The following is a 17,707-nucleotide window of genomic DNA, read 5'->3' as shown; positions in this document are numbered from 1 at the left end:
ACCAGGGAAGCCTGAAGTAAAGTTCTTATACTATATTTGTCAAGTGGTATGATATCAACTGAAAGTAGACTGGTAAATTAAAGATATTTATGAGGGACCCTGAAGCTAAAATAATATAACAAAGAGTTATATGTCTAACAAGCAAAAAAAGTTGATAAAATAAAATAATTAAAAAATACTCAGTTAATGTGAAAGAAGACAGATAAAGATGGAAAGGGAAACAAAAAACAGGACAAAGAGAATAAATAACAAGATTGTAGATTTAAACCCATGTGTCAATAATTGCATTAAATGTAAATAATCTAAACAGCCCATTTAAAAGTCAGGCACTGTCAGATTAGATAAAAAAGCAAGATCCATCTATATGCTGACCTACAAATAACCCACTTTTTTTTAATCCATTTTTTAAAATTTTATTTATTTATTTATTTTTGGTTGTGCCATGTCTTAGTTGCGGCCGGTGGACTCCTTAGTTGTGGCATGTGAACTCTTAGTTGTGCCATGCACGTGGGATCTAGTACCCTGACCAGGGATCAAACCCGTGTCCCCTGCATTGGGAGGTGAATTCTTAACCACTGTGCTACCAGGGAAGTCCCAATAACCCACTTTAAATATAAAGACACAATAGCTTAAAAGTAAATGCATGAAAAATGTATGCAATGATAAAACTAATCCAAAGAAAGCCAGAATGGCTAAATTAATATCAGACAAAGTAGACTTCAATGCAAAGAATATTCCAGGGATAAAGAGGGTCACTTCGTAATGTTTAAGGGATTAGTTCATCAAGAAGACTTAGCAATCCTATATGTTTGTTTACCTCATAGCACAGCTTCAAAATACATGAAGTGAAAGCCAATAGAACTGCTGTGAAAAAGAGAAAAATGTGCAAATGTGGTCAGCAATAACAATATCCTATTTCAATAATTAATAGAACAAGTGAGGAGAAATCTGTAAGGATACAGAAGACTAGAACAACACTATCAATCAACTTGACCTAGTTGATACTTATAGAAGAATGCACTCAATAACAAAAAGACATATTCATTTAAAGTAACAGTATATTAAACAGAATGGACTATATTCTAGCTATAAAACAAGTCTCAATACCTTAACAGAATTTAAGTATTATAAACGTTCTCTGGCCATAATGGAGTTATATTAGAAATCCATAGCAGATAGCTTTCACAACAAGGTCCTACTATAGCACAGGGAACTGTATTTAATATCCTTGTGATAAACCATAATGGAAAAGAACATAAAAAAGAATGTATATATGTATAACTGAATCACTTTGCTGTACAGCAGAAATTAACACAACAGTGTAAATCAACTATACTTAAATAAAAAAATAGCAGATAGCTTTCTGGAAAACCCCCAAATATTTGGACAAAAGTAACACATTTCTAAATAACTCATGGAGCAAAGAAGATATCAAAATGGAAATTAGCAAGTATTTTGATCTGAATGAAAATGAAAACACATATTAAAAACTGTGGGATGCTACTGAAGTTCTTAGAAGGAAATTTATATAAATGCATATGTAAGAAAAGAAGAATGATATCAAATCAGTGACCTCAGCTTCCATTTTAGGAAACGAGAGTACGAAGAGCAAATCAAACTCAAAGTAATCAGAAGACAGAAAATAGTAAAAGTTCGAGTGGATAGCAATGAAATAGAAGACAGGAAAAAAGAGAAAAATCAAGAAAACCAAAAGCTGGGTTTTTGTTTTTGTTTTAAAGATCAAAGAAACTGATAAACCTCTAGCCAGACTGTTCAGGGAATAAAGTGAAAGGACACAAATTACCAGTATCAGGAATGAGAGAGCTGATATCACACAGTTATTTAAGGAATAATAGGGAATATTCTGAACAAAGATGTGCCAATAGATTTGCCAACTGAGGTGATAAGGACCAATTCCTTAAAGGGCAAAAACTACTAATGTCTACTCAAGAAGAAATAGGTAACTTAATAGTCGTATATCTCTTAAAGAAATTAAATTTTTAGTTGAAAACCTTCCCACAAAGAAAACCTCAGGTCCAGATGGTTTTGCTGGCTTCACTGGGGAATTCTACCAAACATTTTACGAAAAAATAATGCCAGTTCTCCATATTCTCACACAGAAAATAGAAGAAGATGGAATACTTCCCAGCTCATCCTGTGAGGCAGCATTACTCTGATAACAAAAAACAGGCAAAAAGACATTACAGGAAAAGAAAATCATAGACCAATATCCCTCGTGAACATAAATACAAAAAACACTTAACATTTTAACAAATTGAATACAATAATATATAAAAAAGATAATATATCATGATCAAGTTGGGCTTACCCCAGGAAAGTAAAGTTGATTTAACATTTGAAAATCAATCAATGTAAATCACCATATTGGCAGACTGAAAAGGAAAAAATCATGAACATCAAATTGATATAGAAAAATCTTTTAACAAGAGTCAGCATCCCCTCCTAATGAAAACTTTTGGAAAGCTGAATAGAAGGGAACTTTATGAGTATGACAAAGCTCATCTATGAAAAACCTACATCTAACATCATACTTAATGATGAAAGAGCAAATGGTTCCTCCTAAAGTCAGGAACAAGACAAATTTGTTCATTCTCACCTATTCAGCATTGCGTGGAAGCCTTTAGCCACTATAACAAGAAAAGGCAAAGAAAAAAAGGACATCTGATACGAATTGAAGAAGTAAAACTATCTTTATTTTCAAATGGTGTGATTATGTAGAATATCCTATGTAACCAACAAAAAATTTCTAGAATTAATAAATGAGTTTAGCTTGAAATCAATATATATATTACTTGTATTCCTATATACTAGGAACAATTTTAGAAATTTTAAAATACCAATTACAATAACATCAAAAGTATGAAATACTTAAATATGAATCAGATAAAATATGTACAAGACTTGGTTATTGAAAACTTCAAAACATTGCTGAGTAAAATTAAAGACCTAAATAGATGCAGGGATATACTGTGTTCATGGATTGAAAGACTACATAGTTATGATGTCCATTCTCCTCAAATTGATCTATAGATTTAATGCAATCTCAATAAAAAGCCCAGCATGCTCATTTATAAAAACTATCAAGATGATTTTAAAATCCATATAGAAAAGCAAAGGACCTAAAATAGGCAAAACAGTTTTCAAAAAGAAGAAAAAAATGACCTGACCTCGACTTATTATAAAATGATACCTGTGAAAAATGGTGTGCTATTGGCACCAAAGTAGACAATTAGATCAATAGAATCGATCATCCAGAAATAGATCCACACATATATGGTCAATTGATTTTTGATGAAATTGCAAGAGAAATTCAGTGGAGAAAGGATTTATTTTTTGACAGTGATGGAACAATTGGATATACATATGCAAAAAAACCCTTTGATCCATATGTCATACGATAAACAGTAATTAACTCAAAATGGATTATAGGTTTAAAATGTAAAAACTAAAACTGAATATTTTAGACAAAAACATAGGAGAAAATATTTTTGATCTTGTATTAGTCAAACTTTCTTAGATATAACATCAAAAGCATGATCCACAAAAATATAAATTGATAAATTGGACTTCACTAAAATTAAGACTCTGCTCTTTGGAAGACATTGTAAGAGAATGACAAGACAAACTATACACAAGGAGAAATATTTTCAAATAATATATATTTGAAAAATACACACAACTCAAGAAAACATGGGCGGATAAATGATTTGGGCAAATACTGTAACAAGGAAAATATATGGTTGGCATATGAAAAGATGCTAATCATTAGGGGAATGCAAAATACACCTAAAATGCAGTACCACTACATATGTAATAGAAGGTCCAGTGTTTAAAATGCTGACCATACTGAGTGCTGGTGAAGATGTGGAATAACTGTAACTCTCATAGTTGGTACATGGTTTCAACATTGTTGGTAGAAATATAAATGGTTCAGTAACTTTGGAAAACAATTGATACTTTCCTAAAATATACACGTATAGGTGTGTATATGTATAATATACATATATATGTATATACAGGTGTGTGTGTGTATATACACACACACACACACACACACACACACACACACACACACACACACACAGGTACATGTCTGTACCTTATTGCCCAGCCACTCTGAGAAATTTATTCAAGGGATATGAAAGCATGTGTCCTTATGAAGACTTGTACATGGGTGTTTATAGCAGCTTTATTTCTAAAGCCAAAAGGAAAAACTGGAAACAACCAAAATGTCCATCCATAGGTGAATAGATAAATTATGGTGTATCATATAGAAAATATTATTTAGCAATAAAAAGGAGCTAACTCTTGGTTCACACAACAATGTGGGTGAATCTCAAAATAATTATATTAAGGGAAAGGAACAAAACCCGTAAAGCATATATATTATTTGATTCCATTTATATAAAACTTTAGAAAGTGCTAACTAATCTAGGAAGAAGATCCGTGTTTGCCTGGAGATAGGAAGGTGGGGAGGGACAGGCGGATGTGATTACAAAGGGTCACACGGAAGCTTTGGGGGTGATTTTTGGGGGGTGATGGATATGGATGTATGTTCATTATCTTGATTGTTGTGGTGCCTTAACATGTGTAGACATGTTTCAAAACTTAGCAAATTTTACACTTTAAATATGTGCCTGTCAATTGTATAATATTTTATAATATTGTCAGTTACTTCTTAATAAAGTTGTTTTTAGAAAGTACAAAAAAATAAAAAACCTGAGGAAAAAACAAACAAAAATCAAAATGATGGGTAAGGAATAACTAAGTGGTTATTTTAGAGGGAAATGGTGAGGGAAGACTACTCAGTGTGATCAGTAGTCTAGGTAAAAATGGCAGGTGTTTGGAAAGGTTATAAGTAGCTTGATGAACATGTTCTTCATGCCCAGGGTTCTCCCTGGGCTCACTGGATACTGAAGCTAGTGCTGTTCTGGTGATAGGTCCCTGAGGTTACTTCCTACTCTGGCCAGGATTGTCATGGAATTGGGTGGGACTGAAGCCACAAACTCAATGTCCTTGTTGCCTGTAGAGAAGAGAGCTTGGGAAAGGAAAAAGATGATTAAAAAAACAAAAAACCCCAAAAAACTGTAGTAAGTTTAACTTGAAAAATCTCTGTTTACAAGAAAAGGTTTGGTTTAATTTAGAAATGAAAGAAAGAAGAGAGCAAGGAAGAGAAGGAGGAAGCTAAGATGGGCAGGAAAATTGATGCAACTTGCCTTTATCTGAGAAACAAAATCTAAGGGCCAGGATTTTTAGAGCTCACTCCCCTCTGGGTATATACTTTTGAATATGTTTATCTTTTCCAGAGTATCTGAAGTGCCTGTGTGGTTTATTTTTTTTTAATACAACCATATTTCATTATATAACAATAAATATCCTCGTGTGACAGCAACTTTTAGAGACAAAATTTTTTTCCTGTTCTCCCAAGTAGTATACTGTGATTTTAACAAAAGCTATGAATTAAGACATTGCCTTTTATATGCTAAAAATAATAGAACTAGCACTTAAAGTAGCAACCTGACAACTCACAAAGAATATTGTAAACATATCATGCCTCATTAGTTCAGTTATGTCTCATTTGGTGTCACTCATCTTATCCTTATTCAATATAGCAAGTGCTTGCACATATTTGTCTTTTTAATATTTTTTCTGTGATGTATATCTGACCATGAGTGAATGAAAGACAAATCAATGTCATTATCAGTTGATCTCAAAATCATAAAAATGATAAAAATCATAAACCTCAAAATCAAAGATGTTTCTTTCTAAAAGATATTTGGGACATCAATTAGATAAACCAATTGAATCAAACATTTTTTTAGGCCATCATTTAATCTTGATTTTGCTTCATTTTTAAAGAATGTGGATTGTAGGATCTAGTCTTTAGTGTTAAATACATAAACTATTGGTAATTGAAGCAATACACACACACACACACACACACACACACACACACATCCATCTCCACACAGAGTTTTGATTATAGAGAGTAAAAACTAGGGACCTGTAGACTTTGTTTGATCTGCACATTATTATAATATTTTTAATTAGTTATGAGCGTATAGAAATAGGGAGATTTCACACACAAAAATTACATACTACTGGCCTTTCTTGAAAAAATCAGAATGTGCAACACTGAACTTTCGTTCTCTTATGACACCAAAAATACAGGAACAGATTCCTCCTTTGGTTGGAACACATACCCTCCAGTTTGCTCTGTTCTCCACCATTCCTAGTAGCAGCCCTCATGTTAGCTCTAGCCTGCTTCATTTATCTCTATTACCTGTCTGGTAATCTTTGTTGTCTTCCTTATTTCAATGTTAATTTTTCAGTTACGGGTTTTTGAATTTACTTTTCTTCCCATTTAGGTCTTACTGGAAATTAAATGATAACTGGCCAACATTAATCTAGACTAGGCTAAACAAACACTGCTTTAAGGACACCATTAAATACAGCCAACAAGAGTAGCTGTGTAATGCTAGATGCCAAGATGGAAAGACAGGCAAGTAAACTGATAGCACATCACTAGGTAATCAGAGATTGAAAATCATCTCCTTTTTCAATTTTTAAAGTTTAGGAGGCTAAGAGTTGGATTAGAGTGACAGACTCTAGCAAGTACATAATGCAGAAAGAACTGTTTACCATGCATTGGACTTTTAAGTAATATTCAGACATATAGCTAACACAATTAGAAATGTCAACATCAAATAGAAAATTGTCCATGTGTAATTTCACAATGTGTGGATTGATAAATCAAATTTCTTTTCTCTACTCTTACCCTGTTAATAATCATGGAGGGGAAATCCCTTTCAACTTTCTCTATAGATCCTACTTTTGGTCCAGATAGCATTGGAAGACATCAGAGCCATACGAAGCTGCCTGGGAAAACAGATTTGTAATTGTGAAACACGACGATGGTCTTCCTTACAGTTAACTGAGAAACGATAAGCATTAGCCTATGAAATTTCCCCTAAACTGAACTGTGGGGATGAGCTGCCTTCTTGCTCATACCATCTGATAAATGGAATATTTCAAAGGAAAAAAATATGTGTACACACACACATGTTTTATAGATTTCTGATAGGAATACTATAATGTACATGCATGCTCAGTGGGGTTATATGAGCAAACTTCCCAGGCAGTGTCCTCACCTGTAAAATGAGAGTGACCAAATAGTTTTGGAAGTCATATGCTTTCAGAGAAGGAAGGACTCCAAAGAGCATCTACTCCAAACCCCTCTTTAATACTATAGTAGTAGTTTTGGTATTGGTGGTGGTGGTTGTGATTATGATGATGAGATGATAATGACAATATCATTATTATTATAAGAAATTCCACGGCCACTACAGACTAAGTGGCCTATGAAAGGTCACATATCTAGTTAATATGAGATCCAGGACCAGAACTTAGGCCACTCATCCTTAGTTCAGCACATGCCGTGATCTTTATGACTTTGATTCTTGGAAAGAATACTGCTTCTTTTTCCCTCCTCTCATTATTGATATTGTTATGGATTTTTAAAAAACTTTTGTTTTTGTTTCTTTATACAAAATCTTTTCAGTTTGGCACTTGCTGACCAGGAAGAGGAAATTCTATGACATCATTCTCTAATTCAGTCCCGTATGAGCAATGTTGCATATTAAATCTAAATTTGATTTCTTTATATATAAAATGTCTTGAAAAATAAACAGATGCACTTTTGTTTGTAGGAATTTTATTTTTTGAAGAAGTTATTGTACACTAGAATGATATATTTCTCATCCTGCACCACAATTGAGATTTGTTTTTTATAGTTTCAGTAAAATTAAAAGATGACATTTATGGATATATATATAGACTCCTGATTGGGAAAATTACTAGTAAGCTCAAAGGGCTTATAGATAATATAAAACTACATGTTGTTAGTAAAATTTCTTAGGAAAATATATGCTTGAACAGAATTTAAGCTGTGCTAAAATTTAAGAAATGCTAGGATATATGTATTTCTTTCAGTATTATTGATTTTCTTAACCAAGGTATAATTTATGTTCTTTAGCTATCTCTAAGAAGATCGTTTAAATCCCCTAAATTGTCATATTAAATTCAAAACATTTTTCATGATGGCCTTATTATTTTTAGCGTGATAACATTTTGACATCTTATTCACATTTCTCTTAATTGAAGTATGGCTGATTTACAATATTGTGTTAGTTTCAGGTGAACAGCATATCGATTCGTTTCTTTTTGCAGATCATATTTCTATTATTCAAAGATATCTTTATCTCCTGTCATATACTTGGCACTGTGCTCAGCTCTAAGGATACATGTGATCTCTGCCCTCACACTGTTGCCAATCTGGTAGACATCTCTCCTGTTGTATTAATCTTTGAGAAAAGGTGCTGCCAGTTCAGAAAACCAAAACTGAAACCGACATAATTTATGTTTGTCTAATCATTTTATCCTCAAGCTAACACTAGAATCCAATTAAAAGACAAAATTCAGAATTTTACAGATTTTGACCATTAGCATCACTATATTATGAATTGCAGATGTCTTACGTAGACCACAGACATCCAAATTCCCCAGAATTCTTATGATTGGAATCACTTGCAATACCTGCTAATGTAGATTTCTGAGGGTCCAGACCTTCAGAATCAAAATCCCACAGGAGAGGGGCCTGGAGACCATTATTATTAAACACCCATCCCAACATGCCCAAGAGTTTTTCGCATTTTCTTATATAAACTGGGTGTAGGTGAAAGGCTAATGTGCATGGAACCACTTTTGGACTGCTGCCTTTGCGTGTTCTGCCCAGATCATACAGCCCCTTGCTTTAGAATAGAGCATTAACTGACACCTCTTATTCTCAACCACTTATGCTTCTGTCAAGTCTCAGAGGCAGTAGGAAAAGTCTTGTTTAACATCCCATTACACTTAATTTAATTCATTTGTCCTCTCTTTGTAAGGTTGCTAAATATTAATTAATACATGATTAGTTAATTTAGGCATGATTAGCTTCATCACATTTTAGTTTTTCTTTCTTACTCAGACTCAGCTCAGAAAATCTGATATTCCTTAACAAAACTTCCTGGCTGTTTCAGAAACAGGTGCCTGAGGTTCCTAATTTTCCATGGTATCTTTTCCCATCCCATCCTCTCAAACCTTATATTTAATTAAGCCCCCTTCTTCCTGTCTCACAGAGGATCATTTTTGGGGATGGAAATTTCTAGAATATTCTTATTGATCCTATTTATTCTCTAAAACTCTTAATCACTGTTGCCCTTGGTTATACACATACACGTGCACGCGCGTGCACACTCACAGACCCCACAGCACTTTGGGTACCAAAGAAATTAGTTGTCTTAGGAGAGGCTTTAGCTGCTGAGGTAGCAGTGATGGTAGTAGAATGGCAGAATCCTCAGAGTGTGTGCAGTCCTCCTGCCAGGCTGTGTGGAAAATGATACTTCTACTTGAAACCTACAAAATGTTTCAGTGTAGAGAAGAGTCGTCAATCTCTAAATTACATTTTCATTACAGACATAAAGGAGATGATTCTCAGAAGTGGGTGTTTGGAACTGACGGTTGCATTTATTCTAAGGTAAGGACCATGAGCACAGCTTTATTCCTAATTTTTTCTTTTTTCAGATTCTTATAAAATGCACTGTCTATTGTTGAGATCAAGAAATGCTTTTTTCTGAACAAATGATTTCACTCTGTTCCCAGAAATGTAGAATTTAACTCACTTTAACTGAACACTTTCCTCTGAGGTTTTGCTTGACTTTAAAACAAGTTTTCCAAAGCCAAATATAGTTTTCTCTAATTCATCGCTATGACACAACCTAGCATTTTCAGGCATCAGTTTCCTTTCTTCTATTTTTAATATAGATTTATTATTTTAAAAAATTGAGCTATAATTGACACGTAACATTGTGTAACTTTAAGGTGTACAACCTGCTGCTTTGTTACATATATATTGTAATATGATTACCCCATAGCGTTAGCTAACACCTCTATCATGACACATAATCACTCCGTTGTGTATTAGATCTCCAGAACTTATTTATCTATTAGTTGCAAGTTTGTGCCCTTAAACAACATCTCCCGAATTCCTCCACCCCCCAGCCCCTGGTAACCACCATTCTTCTCTCTGTTTCTTCAAGTTCAGCTTTTTCAGATTCCACATATGATATCATGCAGTATTTGTCTTTCTCTGTCTGACTTAATCTCACTCAGCATAATGCCCTCAAGGTTCATCCATATTGTCATAAATGGCAAAATTTCCCTCTTTCTCATGGCTTAATAATATTCCGTTGAGTGTGTATGTGTGTGTGTGTATCACATTTTTTTCTGGTAGGCCATAAATGGTATCTTATTTTATTTATTTTCTTTCCAGTTTTATTGAGATATAGTTGACATACAGCACTGTATAAGTTTAAGGTGTACAGCGTACTGATTTGACTTACATACACCATGAAATGACCACAGTGAGTTTAGTGAACATCCATCATCTCATGTAGACACAAAATAAAAGAAAATTTTCCTTCTGATGAGAAGTTTTGGGATCCCCACTCTTAACAAGTTTCATATATAACAAACAGTAGTGTTAATTATATTTATCATATTGTGCATTAAATCCCTAGTACTTATTTATCTTATAACTGAAAGTTTGTACCTTTTGACCACTTCCCCATCTTCCTACTCCCCACTTCTGCAAATCTCATCTGTTTTTCTATGAATTTGTTTGTTTGTTTAGAAGTATAATTAACTACAACCCTATGTTAGTTCCTGATGCACAACACAGTGATTTGATGTTTCTATACATTACAAAATGATCACCACGATAAGTCTACTTACCAGCTGTCACCATACAAAAATATTATATTATTATTGACTGTATTCTTCACACTGTCCATTTCATACCTGTGACTCATTTATTTTGTAACTGGACATTTGTACCTCTTAGTCTCCCTTGCCTGAGGAGACATATCCAAAATATATTGCTAAGACTGATGTCAAATAATATACTGCCTGTGTTTTTTTCTTTATTCCTTCATCCATTGATGGACACCTAGGTTGCTTTCATATCTTGGCTATTGTGAGTGATGCTGCAATAAACATGGGAGTGCAGATATCTTTTTGATATCCACATCAGCTTTCTTATTTATTAAAATGAAGAGATGGCACTTTGGAAAAACGGCAATATCTACTAAAGTTGAGCATGTTTATGCAGCCCAGCAATTCCCCTATTAGTTTAATGCTAGACAGAAATAGTTAACATATCTTAAGGAAAAATATATCTACCGAAGTGTTAACAGCACTAATTGTAGTGCCTCAGTGTGGAAATTACTGAAACGCTTATCAGCAGAACGGATAAATAAATTGTGGTATATATATTCAATGAAATACTATACAACAGAGATGGAAAACTTCTGTAAAGTGCCAGATATTAAATATTTGGAGCTTTGTGAGTGATATGATCTCTGTCCCAACTTCTTAACTCTGCCTTTGTAGCATGAAAGCAGCCATAGAAAATGTGTGGCTGTGTTTCAATAAACCTTTATTTACAGAAACAAATGGTTGGTCATATCTGGCTCATGGGCCACAGTTTCCTGACCCTGGAGGAGAGCAATGCCTATGGACAAGTTACAATTACATATAACAATATATATGAGTCTCGCAAATATAATGCTGAACAAAAGAAACCAGGAGAATACACAATGCATGACTGCAGTTGTTTAAATTTTAATACCAAGCAAGCAACAAAAATATCGTGTTGGAAGTCAGGAGAGTGGATATAGCTGAAGGAGGTTAGGGAGTGAAAGGGGCCATGAGGAGCACTTAGGTGTGTTGTTCCCTTTCTTGACCTGGGTGGTTAGTTAAACAGGTATTCACTATGTGAAAATGGGTTGAATATACACTTATGATTTTTGTATTCTTCTGTCATGTGTATTATATTTGTAATTACTGAGTCATACACCTGAAGCTAATGTAATATTGTAAGTCAACTATACTTCAATTAAAAAAGTTTGCTTTAATAAAATGAGATTGTCCTTGAGTTCTCAAGATTTCCTTCCTATACTGTGATTCCAAGTCTAAATGGAATATTAATCGTCAAGATTTAAGAGAGGCAGGGGAGGAGCTTCAAGATGGCAGAAGAGTGAGACATGGAGATCACCTTCTTCCCCCCAGATACATCAGAAATACATCTACATGTGGAACAACTCCTACAGAACACCTACTGAATGCTGGCAGAAGACCTCAGACCTCCCAAAAGGCAAGAAACTCCCCACGTACCTGGGTAGGGCAAAAGAAAAAGAAAAAACAGAGACAAAAGAATAGGGACGGGACCTGCACCAGTGGGAGGGAGCCGTGAAGGAGGAAAGGTTTCCACACACTGGAAGCCCCTTCGCAGGCAGAGACTGTGGGTGGCGGAAGGGGGAAGCTTTGGAGCCGCGGAGGAGAGCGCAGCAACATGGGTGCAGAGGGCAAAGCAGAGAGATTCCCGCACAGAGGATCGGTGCCGACTGGCACTCAGCAGCCCGAGAGGCTTGTCTGCTCACCCGCCGGGGCGGGCGGGGTTGGGAGCTGAGGCTCGGGCTTCGGTCAGAGCACAGGGAGAGGACTGGGGTTGGCGGTGTGAACACAGCCTGCAGGGGGTTAGTGCGCCATGGCTAGCCACCGGGAGGGAGTCCGGGAAAAAGTCTGGAGCTGCCAAGAGGCAAGAGACTTCTTCTTCCCTCTTTGTTTCCTGGTGCACGAGGAGAGGGGATAAAGAGCGCCGCTTAAAGGAGCTCCAGAGACGGGTGCAAGCCGCGGCTATCAGCGCGGACCCCAGAGATGGGCCTGAGACGGCAAGGCTGCTGCTGCCGCCACCAAGAAGCCTGTTTGTGAGCACAGGTCACTATCCACACCCCCCTTCCGGGGAGCCTGTGCAGCCTGCCACTGCCAGGGTCCCGGGATCCAGGGACAACTCCGCTGGGAGAATGTATGGTGCACCTTAGGCTGGTGCAATGTCATGCCGGCCTCTGCCGCCGCAGGCTCGCCCCGCATCCGTACCCCTACCTCCCTCCGGCCTGAGTGAGCCACAGCCCCCAATCAGCTGCTCCTTTAACCCCTCCTGTGTGAGTGGGGAACAAATGCCCTCAGGCTACCTACACGCAGAGGCGGGACCAAGTCCAAAGCTGAACCCCAGGAGCTGTGCGATCAAACAAGAGAAAGGGAAATCTCTCCCAGCAGCCTCAGGAGCACCGGATTAAATATCCACAGTCAGCTTGACGTACCGGCATCTGTGGAATACCTGAATAGACAACGAATCATCCCAAAATTGAGGCGGTGGACTTTGGGAGCAATGATATATATATATTTTTTTCCCTTTTTCTCTTTTTGTGAGTGTGTATGTGTATGCTTCTGTGTGAGATTTTGTCTGTATAGCTTTGCTTTTACCATTTGTCCTAGGGTTCTGTCTGTCCATTTTTTTTTTTTTTAATATAGTTTTTAGCGCTTGCTATCACTGGTGGATTTGTTTTTTGGTATGGTTACTCTCTTCTTTCTTTCGTTTTCTTATTACTTTTTAAATTTTTTTAATTTTTAATAATTATTTTTTATTATTTATTTTAATACCTTTATTTTATTTTTTCCTTTCTGTCTTTTTTTCTCCCTTTTATTCTGAGCCATGTGGATGACAGTGCTCTGGCCAGGCATCAGGCCTGTGCTTCTGAGGTGGGAGAGCCAAGTTCAGGACATTGCTCCACCAGAGACTTCCCAGCTCCATGTAATATCAAAAGGCGAAAATCTCCAAGAGATCTCCATCTCAATGCCAAGACCCAACTCCACTCAAAGACCAGCAAGCTACAGTGCTGGACACCCTATGCCAAACAAATAGCAAGACAGGAACACAACCCCACCCATTAGCAGAGAGGCTGCCTAAAATCATAATAAGGTCACAGACACCCCAGAACACACCACCAGATGCGGACCTGCCCACCGGAAAGACAAGATCCAGCCTCATCCACCAGAACACAGGCACTAGTCCCCTCCACCAGGAAGCCTACACAACCCACTGAACCAACCTAAGCCACTGCGGGCAGACACCAAAAACAACAGGAAGTACGAACCTGCAGCCAGCAAAAAGGAGACCCCAAACACAGTAAGGTAAGCAGAATAAAAAGACAGAGAAACACACAGCAGATGAAGGAGCAAGGTAAAAACCCACCAGACCAAACAAATGAAGAGGAAATAGGCAGTCTACCTGAAAAAGAATTCAGAATAATGATAGTAAACGTGATCCAAAATCTCAGAAATAGAATGGAGAAAATACAAGAAATGTTTAACAAGGACCTAGAAGAACTAAAGAGCAAACAAACAATGATGAACAACACAATAAATGAAATTAAATATTCTCTAGAAGGAATCAATAGCAGAATAACTGAGGCAGAAGAACGGATAAGTGACCTGGAAGATAAAATAGTAGAAATAACTACTGCAGAGAAGAATAAAGAAAAAAGAATGAAAAGAATTGAGGACAGTCTCAGAGACCTCTGGGACAACATTAAACGAACCAACATTCAAATTACCGGGGTCCCAGAAGAAGAAGAGTAAAAGAAAGGGACTGAGAAAATATTTGAAGAAATTATAGTTGAAAACTTCCCTAATATGGGAAAGAAAATAGTTAATCAAGTCCAGGAATGGCAGAGAGTCCCATACAGGATAAATCCAAGGAGAAACATGCCAAGACACATATTAATCAAATTATCAAAAATTAAATACAAAGAAAAAATATTAAAAGCAGCAAGGGAAAAACAACAAATAACATACAAGGGAATCCCCATAAAGTTAACAGCCGATCTTTTAGCAGAAACTCTGCAAGCCAGAAGGGAGTGAGAGGACGTATTTAAAGTGAAGAAAGGGAAAAACCTACAACCAAGATTACCCAGCAAGGATCTCATTCAGATTCGATGGAGAAATTAAAACCTTTACAGACAAGCAAAAGCTAAGAGAATTCAGCAGCACCAAACCAGCTTTACAACAAATGCTAAGGGAACTTCTCTAGGCAGGAAACATGAGAGAAGGAAAAGACCTACAATAACAAACCCAAAACAATTAAGAAAATGGTAATAGAAACATACATATTGATAGTTACCTTACAAGTAAATGGATTAAATGCTCCAACCAAAAGACATTGACTGGCTGAATCGATACAAAAAGAAGACCCGTATATATGCTGTCTACAAGAGACCCACTTCAGACCTAGGGACACATACAGACTGAAAGTGAGGGGATGGAAAAAGATATTCCATGCAAATGGAAATCAAAAGAAAGCTGGAGTAGCAATACTCATATCACAGAAAATAGACTTTAAAACAAAGACTGTTACAAGAGACGAAGAAGGATACTACATAATGATCAAGGAATCAATCCAAGAAGAAGATATAACAATTGTAAATATTTATGCACCAAACATAGGAGCACCTCAATACATAAGGCAAATGCTAACAGCCATAAAAGGGGAAATTGACAGTAACACAATCATACTGGGGGATTTAACACCCCACTTTCACCAATGGACAGATCATCCAAATTGAAAATAAATAAGGAAACACAACATTTAAATGATACATTAAATAAGATGGACTTAATTGATATTTATAAGACATTCCATCCAAAAACAACAGAATACACTTTCTTCTCAAGTGCTCATGGAACATTCTCCAGGATAGATCATATCTTGAGTCACAAATGAAGCCTTGGTAAATTTAAGAAAATTGAAGTCATATCAAGTATCTTTTCTGACCACAATGCTATGAGACTAGATATCAATCACAGGAAAGAAAAACTGTAAAAAATACATGGGCTTCCCTGGTGGTGCAGTGGCTGAGAGTCTGCCTGCCAATGCAGGGGATATGGGTTCGTGCCCCGGTCCAGGAAGATCCCACATGCCGCGGAGCGGCTAGGCCTGTGAGCTATGGCCACTGAGTCTGCACGTCCGGAGCCTGTACTCCGCAAAGGGAGAGGCCACAACAGTGAGAGGCCTGTGTACTGCAAAAAAAAAAAAAAATACAAACACACGGAGGCTAAACAATACACTACTAAATAACCAAGAGATCACTGAAGAAATCAAAGAGGAAGTTAAAAAATACCTAGAAACAAATAACAATGAAAACAAGATGACCCAAAACCTATTGGATGCAGCAAAAGCCGTTCTAAGAGGGAAAATTATAGCAATACAGTCCTACCTTAAGAAACAAGAAACATCTCAAATAAACAACCTAACCTTACACCTGAAGCAATTACAGAAAGAACAAAAAAACCCTGAAGTTAGCAGAGGGAAAGAAATCATAAAGATCAGATCAGAAATAAGTGAAAAAGAAATGAAGGAAACAATAGTAAAGATCAATAAAACTAAACGCTAGTTCTTTGAGAAGATAAACAAAATCGATAAACCATTAGCCAGAATCATCAAGAAAAAAAAGGGAGAAGACACAAATCAATAGAATTAGAAGTGAAAAAAGAGAAGTAACAACTGACACTGCAGAAATACAAAGGATCAAGAGAGATTACTACAAGCAACTATATGCCAATAAAATGGGCAACCTGGAATAAACAGACAAATTCTTAGAAGAGCACAACCTTCTGAGACTGAACCAGGAAGAAATAGAAAATATAAACAGACCAATCACAAACACTGAAATTGAAACTATGATTAGAAATCTTCCAACAAACAAAAGCCCAGGATCAGATGGCTTCACAGATGAATTCTATCAAACATTTAGAGAAGAGATAACACCTATCCTTCTCAAACTGTTCCAAAATATAGCAGAGAGAGGAACACTCGCAAACTCATTCTACGAGGCCACCATCACCCTGATACCAAAACAAGGCAAAGATTTCACAAAAAAAGAAAACTACAGGCCAATATCACTGATGCACATAGATGCAAAAATCCTCAACAAAATACTAGCAAACAGAATCCAACAGCACATTAAAAGGATCATACACCATGATCAAGTGGGATTTATCCCAGGAATTCAAGGATTCTTCAAGATATGTAAATCAATCAATGTGATATACCATATTAACATATTGAAGAATAAAAACCAAATGGTCATCTCAATAGATGCAGAAAAATCTTTAGACAAAATTCAACACCCATTTATGATAAAAAACCCTCCAGAAAGTAGGCATAGAGGGAACTTAACATAATAAAGGCCATATATGACAAACCCACAGCAAACATCATTCTCAATGGTGAAAAACTGAAACCATTTCCACTAAGATCAGGAACAAGACAAGGTTGCCCACTCTCACCACTATTATTCAACATAGTTTATGATGTTTTAGCCACAGCAATTAGAGAAGAAAAAGAAATAAAAGGAATCCACATCGGCAAAGAAGAAGTAAAGCTGTCACTGTTTGCAGATGATATGATACTATACATAGAGAATCCTAAAGATGCTACCAGAAAGCTACTAGAGCTAATCAATGAATTTGGTAAAGTAGCAGGATACAAAATTAATGCACAGAAATCTCTTGCGTTCCTCTACACTAATGATGAAAGATCTGAAAGTGAAATTAAGGAAACATTCCCATTTACCATTGCAAGAAAAAGAGTAAAATTCCTAAGAATAAACCTACCTAAGGAGACAAAAGACCTGTATACAGAAAATTATAAGACACTGATGAAAGAAATTAAAGATGTTACAAATAGATG

The 17,707-nt window shown here is 36.2% G+C and overlaps 1 protein-coding gene across 1 annotated transcript in view; it reads left to right on the top strand.

The window, feature by feature from the left end:
• The window catches only part of DCDC1 (doublecortin domain containing 1), a gene marked incomplete at both ends in the record, with an annotated part of 429,210 nt that overhangs the window by 253,049 nt on the left and 158,454 nt on the right, over positions 1–17,707 (top strand). Inside the window, one exon of the mRNA XM_082661206.1 lies at positions 9,538–9,598. Coding sequence (XP_082517332.1) covers positions 9,538–9,598 — 61 coding nt within the window. The remainder of the gene's footprint in view (positions 1–9,537; positions 9,599–17,707) is intronic.

Source organism: Grampus griseus (assembly GCF_964374135.1).
Source record: "Grampus griseus genome assembly, chromosome: 8".
NCBI lineage: Eukaryota > Metazoa > Chordata > Mammalia > Artiodactyla > Delphinidae > Grampus > Grampus griseus.
The sequence above is the reverse complement of the archived record's forward strand: the minus strand, read 5'-3'. Positions and strand labels throughout refer to the sequence as shown.